General features: G+C 45.4%; 1 protein-coding gene across 1 annotated transcript; it reads right to left on the bottom strand.

The window, feature by feature from the left end:
- Positions 1–233: 233 nt before the first annotated feature.
- Positions 234–1,412, bottom strand: LOC136515793 (uncharacterized). Its single transcript, XM_066509288.1, has one exon. The coding sequence runs from the start codon at positions 1,410–1,412 to the stop codon at positions 234–236; it is 1,179 nt and encodes a 392-aa protein (XP_066365385.1).
- Between the last annotated feature and the right edge of the window lie 5,272 nt (positions 1,413–6,684).

Raw genomic sequence — 6,684 nt, 5'->3', positions numbered from 1 at the left:
CAATCCATACTTAGATGTCCCTTTCCTCATCAAGTGTAGCAAATGCGGTGCTTGATCTTGTAAGACATCTTTTTATCTTGTTTCTTGTTTGCTACCTTGCTAATGAGCCTCTTTCTTGATGACACAGGGCTTTCACTTTTCTTATTAGAACTTGAGCCAATTTCATGTCCCTTCTCATTGCAACCATAATACTTCCCCTTGTTTCTTCTTGTCTTCTTCTTTGGAAGTGTGGCTTATTCATCAACCTTGTTGGAACACATAGAGGCATTGTGTCCCATGTTAGAACACTTGAGGCACTTGACATGAGCCATCTTCTTCTCTTGAATCTTACTCATGCCTTTGTTTTCTTTTTTCAAGGAGCAATCTCTTATATGGTGACCCTCCTTCTTGCACCTGAAGCAAGTGATGAGAGTCTTCTTTGGTTGAAGTTGCACCTTGGTGGCCTTAGGGGCTTTGCTGTTGTGCCCAGGTTCGGCACTGCCGCACTGTGATGCTGCACTACCGCATCCTGGAACCTCTGCAGCCTTGAGCTGAACTACGGCATTTTGGACAGATTGCACTTCTTCAAATTTCCCCTTGACTTTAGCACTATTGGACTTGTGTTCTTCTTGATGGGGCTTGATGCATGCTTCAGTTGATCCCTTCTCAAGCTTCTTCACCGTGTCTTTATGGTTATCTTGAGAAGGTTGAGCATTGCACTTGCCCTTCCATTGAATCAAGTCCCTTCTTAGCCTCTCAACTTCTTCCTTGAGCTCTTCATTTTCTTTTGTAATGGAATCATCACAAATTTCTATAAGTACTTGCTCAATTGAAGGTTGGCTTGCTTGATAGCAACAATTGTTAGCACATGATAAAATAAATGGAACTTGTGTACATGTGCACTTGTGAGTGTGAGGTTGGTATGATTTTACCGTTGTTATCACAACCTCATGAGCAATTTCTAGCATGAGATGAGAATCCATAAGCTTCTCATGAGAGTACAAAAGCTCATCATGATCTTCTTGTAAGATCTCATTCTTGCTAGTGAGCCTTTCCACCTTGTCCTTGAGCACATAATTCTCATCTTCTAATTTGGCACCACAAGATAGAGAGTTAATAGTACGAATTTGCTCAATTGACAAGTTCTCATACCTTTTGACCAAACTAGCATGAGAGCACTTAAGCTTTTCATGCTTTTTGGTCAACTTCTCCAAGCATTTGATCTTATTGATGAGAAACTCTTCTTGCTCATGAAGTGTTTCTTCTTGCTCTTGAATTTTCTCTATGAGCTTGAGCACCATCAACTTGTCTTTCTTGGTTAGATGTGCCAAGTATTGATTGAACTCATCATCATCACTTTTAGCTTCACTCTCACTCTCACTTTCACCTTCACTCTCACTCTCACTTGCCACATTCTTCTCTTTCTTTGCCATGAGACCCAAATGAGGAGTGGCATAGAGAGTTGAGTTTCTTGGTGAGGTGGATTCATCATTTGGCCTCCACCGATCACAAGTTTCTTCCTCCTTCAAAATATTAGTCTCACAAGAACTAGAGGAAGTAGAAGTACCACATGTAAAAGCATTATTCTCACCAACTATTTCATTACCTTCCATTAAGTCATATGTTGGTGAGGAAGTGGATGTGGCATGATCACTTGGACCTTTTGGGAGAATCACTTGAGGCTCTTCATTTGTCGGTGAAGTTGAGCACTCCTCAAGTGGTTCCTCAAATGAGAGCAACTTCTCATTACATTAGGACTTGTCATATTTTTCTAAGTGTGGTCTAAATGATATAAGCATCATCAAGTGGTTCATCATCTCCAAATATGACGGCATCAAAAACATCTTCACTCAAAGCACTAAATAAGACATTAGTAGCTTGAGCATTGTGTTGTAAGCATTTCACTTCCTCTTTAGATAAGATGGTCAAATCGTTACTAGGAGGTGAAATGCTTACATCTACAATCCGCTCAATATGAGGACCCATGGCCCTAAAAACATCAAGCACACTAGCAGACCAAGATGCATAATTTGAGCCATCTAAAAGTAGAAGTTCTAGAGATACCTCCTCACTTATCGATATCGTCTCTCAAGGCGGTTAAGCCCTAAATTGAGAGCCTAGCTTTGATACCAATTGAAAGGACCTTGATGTCACCTAAAGGGGGGTGAATAGGCCTGTTTAAAACAAACTCACAGTGGAAGTTAAATTCTAGGTGCGGCACTGCTGCTCCCAAGGTGTAGCACTATGGCACTGCGGCACTGCCTCACAAAAGTGTGGCACTGTCGTGCTTGCAGATAAGCTCAAACTATAATTCAAAAACTGCCCAAGAAAAAGTAGATCGAGTAAATTACTGATGTTCCTGGGGGTAGTGTAGAGCCTATTCCACCACCTGGATGTTGGCGGAAGTACACAAGCAAGTAGATTGGGACCAAACCCTAGAATTACCACAAATACAAGTATAGCAATGCAAATCACAAGAACACAAGTGAGACACCAATTTATCCTGTGGTTTAGCTCGCTACTAAGGCTTGCCTATGTCCACGTTGTTGAGGTTGCCACAAAGGCTTTGGGTCTTTTTTAGCCCTTTCCTCGTTCTTAAGTCAAGAGAATGAACTCTTGAGATGAGGGGTGATTTCACTAGCTGTTTGGGGTGATTATAAACCTCCCGGGGCTACCACACAAGTTGGCAAGCTCCACGGGCGATGCTCTAGCCAGCTAGAAGCAAAGCTCCAAGAGTAATAAACACAACCACTGACCAAAACGTGAATCAAGTGCTCTAGGAATTGAAGAACCATTGGGGCTGCTCTCTAATGCAGTTTGGAGGCTTAAACTCTCTTGGATTTGGAAGGCAATCAAAGGGAGAAGCTTAAGGGGCTCCAATGGTGAGTGAGGGAGAGAGAGAGCTGCTCTCTTTTGTTCTTGGATGAGCTGAATGAGTGGAGTGCTCCAGAGAGACGTTGGGGAGGAAGGAGAAAGGTTTAAATATCCCCTAGACCCAACGGTCACTTAAGTCACGGCAGTGCCACGGCTCAAGTGCGGTAGTGCCTCTCTTCAGGTGCGGCAGTGCCGCACCAGGCAAGACAACAAGGGTAGGAGTGAAGTGTTGGTTGTCTTGGCTATGAATCTGAGGATGTATGTGTAGGTTTGAGCACTTGGTAGCACATATTAGCTTAAGCATTGTGTCCCTCTTTATAGTATGACTTTTCCTATACTCAAATTCAAAATACCAAAGAATTTAAACACCTTTGAGTTGGTCGCCATATCCTTTTTATAATAGGGGGCTCCACCATCGAATATATTGTCCTAATTCCCATTATGCCTTAAGCATGTGACTTGAACCATTTTAAGCACTTGAGTCTTCAATGTCTTTATATGCCATTTCTTCTCAATATCACTTCATAAGGGGTTGCAATCATCTTTATCTCATCTATTCGAACAAACACACCTTGACCATGTGACTTGAACCATTTTAACCACTTGAGTTCACCTCAATGGCTTCAAGTCACTTTCACTAATGATTTGATCCTCAACACAATATGACTTCTCATAGCTTGATTAGTTCATCGACTCAATGCAAGTACTCTCTTCTTCACCTTAGCCATGGTACCTCGGTCCTCAAGCCATCACTTGCCCTTCACCTTCGCTTAGTCCCTTGAAGCCCTTTCCATGCTATGTTCACCTTATCAAGTCATACTCAAGTCACAATATATTAAGTATCCATTGAAAAACTATTTCTTCAATAGTATGATCCTTTCTTGAATATCTTCTAGATATGAATGTTGAGATTAATCAAGCTTTAGTTTGATTCACATAAAGACATATATGAATCAACATCAATATGGTCAAGCCAATTCATGATTCCTTATATCCTCTTCATTTTGGCTTGACACTCCTAATACTCACTTCAATATCTATCTTCATACTTCTATCTTGATCGAAGCAATGCAAAGTGATTTTCCAAATCTTTATCCATACAAGCAAACCAACATAGAGACCGACTTATATCTAATATGAGTTGTGTCCTTTGTCATTTAAACCTTTGCTTGGTATTTCTTCACTTATGCATTCTTGACTCATTCTTCAATCCTTGATCAAAGCTAATCCACTATCAAACTCTTTTTGTTCATGCAAAGCAAGCCATTATTGTGACTAATCCAAAATCATCAACTCATGTCTCTTTTAATATTTGCCAAATATGCTTGCTTTCTCATGATACTATGATATTTCTCAACATAGAAGCCATTTCATCAACTCCATTTGCATTGTTGTCTTTCTCTTGAACTATATTGTTTCTGTGATCTTACAATACAACAATAAACAATTTTGGCCTTGATTTGAACATTATGTGGAATATCATCAAGTTTGCCTTCTTGTTGAACCTATATGCACATCTTATTCCACAATCCACAAGTGTATGCAATAAACTCAATTTCCTGTTCAACACTTAGCAAACTTGTTAGACCTTTAATGGTGTTGTCATTCAATTCACCAAAACCCACTAAAGAGCTAGATACACTTACACTCTCCCTACGTTCGAGTCATCCGCTTCGAAGTCTCCTAGGTTGACCCCCTCTAGGGGAGAGGCATCTTGCCCTCTGGCCGCTGCGGAGGCAGCTGGGGACCAACGGGATTGACGGCTGGCGATTTATGGGACATCTCATGTGAGGCACAGCCAAACTCCACATCAATTGGGGAGGATATCGGGTCCCGCTCAAATTATCCATAGACCCCAACGAGGCGCACCGCTCTGACCGTGTGGTTACGGTGGACATGCCTCTCCCTGCGTGGGGCGAAAATAGACCCGCCTATGACAAGGCAACATGACCCCCCGGGGTCGGCAAGGACGTTGGGGGAAAACAGAGTTGGGTCCCCATGACCCCGAAAGAAGTCAGGGCCAAGCCACGACTGACTCCTCCCTGCATCCTAGGTCTCAGATCTAAGGCCTGCTCCGGAGACTCGAAAACCATCAGAGGTCTATGACCTCTTTGGGAGACATCGACAAAGCCAGAGGCCGAGGTGATGCGCAACGTGGAACCCCAAAATTTGATTACGGATTGGTCACATGAAAAAGACAAGGTCCAAGACCTACAAGCCAATGCATGACTGCAAGAAACCTCGCAACCATGCAGTAAGAGGTCGGGGAAATGATCCCCCGTGACATCAAGGCAAAAATAGCCCCTCCAAGCGAGCCTATGTCAGAGAGACGACCCCAAAACCATGACTTAGGGGCACGCGACAAAGGCTGCTCAGAAGTATCGAAAAGCAAATTCCTTCGGCAGGTACAAAAGTAGCCACGCCGCCAAAACATCAAAAAAGGTGTCACCACGATGGTGATGCCAATTGACAACCCAGGGCCAGGCGCCGCCAGGGAACCAGGGGTCATAAACCCTCACAAACTCCCTCACTGGCACCATGCCCCTGAGCGACAACACGCAGGAGGAATGTGATAACTCCTTCGGCTCTGAAGGAGGGAGCAGCCGGTAGTAGCGAAACGGCCACATCACCATCCCACCCTGTCTAACAGGAGTAGAGTGATAGGGAAGCACTGCCTCATCCTCCTCTCCTCCCACCAGCAATTCGGGCAGGCCGACGACCAGCCCATGGATCCCCAAGGGGAGCCGGAAGTGACTCTAGCCATCGCCTATTTCGAGCACACGAGCCGCCTAGGCTCAGAGCAAGAAATGGCGATGAGATGGCACACTGATGTCATGTATGACCCGATGCGATGGCCATACTAACCTTTGCCCCCTGACTCATGAGATCCCTTCCAGCATCGATTGTTGGGACGGATAGCCATGGCTTTGGGTGGCCACCAGTGATCCCCGGTGGGACGCATGTTTAAGAACCATGAGGTTCTCTTCAGAAACCTTTCTTCTCTTTCATCTTTGAGAGTTAAGCTCCTCAAAGATGTTAGAAGAAACTTGGCGCTAGGGGTAGTTCGAACAGGAGAGAAGCCCTAACTTATAGACCCAGAAGTGGACCGAGTAGCCCGAGACCCCCTCGCCACGTGGCGGGCCACGAAAGGTCACGGGCAGTGACGGATGCCCGCGTAAGGGTGAGAAAGATGACGACCTTCTCAAAGGCAAGACCGGGACAGCATCAACAAGACCACTCAGCCCCGCTCGGGTCACGAACCTTGACGCATTGCTCTCCGATGTGACAAAGTCTAGCAGTCACATGCCACATCATCAAGACGTCCTAATGAAACGAAACCCAACGATCCCCTACCGCACCGGTCACATCAACCCACAAGGGGTCGAGCAACGAAGCTCGAGCAAGCCACAAAAACAAGCCCGCACTATAGCATGCATGCGTACCAGCGCTTTCGCAATCGCTTCGTGATCGCAAAAATGCTTAGGGGCTACTATCGGGGTTATAACCCTAGGGTATCTCAAGGCACCGACTAGGTAGTAGGCCACGTGGCCCGCAACGCGTCGGCAAGGAGAGGCCCAAGCGACCGAGGCCCAACAAAAGACGAACATCATAGGTCAGGAACTAAGGCCGAGGTCGGTCGCGACCCATTCTTTAGCCTTAGCCGTGCAACGTTCGCAAAGCACACGACCTCTCCCCATTATGACCCGCGAAAGGGATGGGGAGAGGTCACGTCTAGCCCAGCGCTCCTGCTCTGACCAAAGCGAGCACGCTGCACTGACCCCGCAATGACCAAGGGGACAGCAGACACCTCAGCCCGATCAGATACCTACC

Source organism: Miscanthus floridulus, chromosome 17 (genome assembly GCF_019320115.1).
Source record: "Miscanthus floridulus cultivar M001 chromosome 17, ASM1932011v1, whole genome shotgun sequence".
NCBI lineage: Eukaryota > Viridiplantae > Streptophyta > Magnoliopsida > Poales > Poaceae > Miscanthus > Miscanthus floridulus.
The sequence above is the reverse complement of the archived record's forward strand: the minus strand, read 5'-3'. Positions and strand labels throughout refer to the sequence as shown.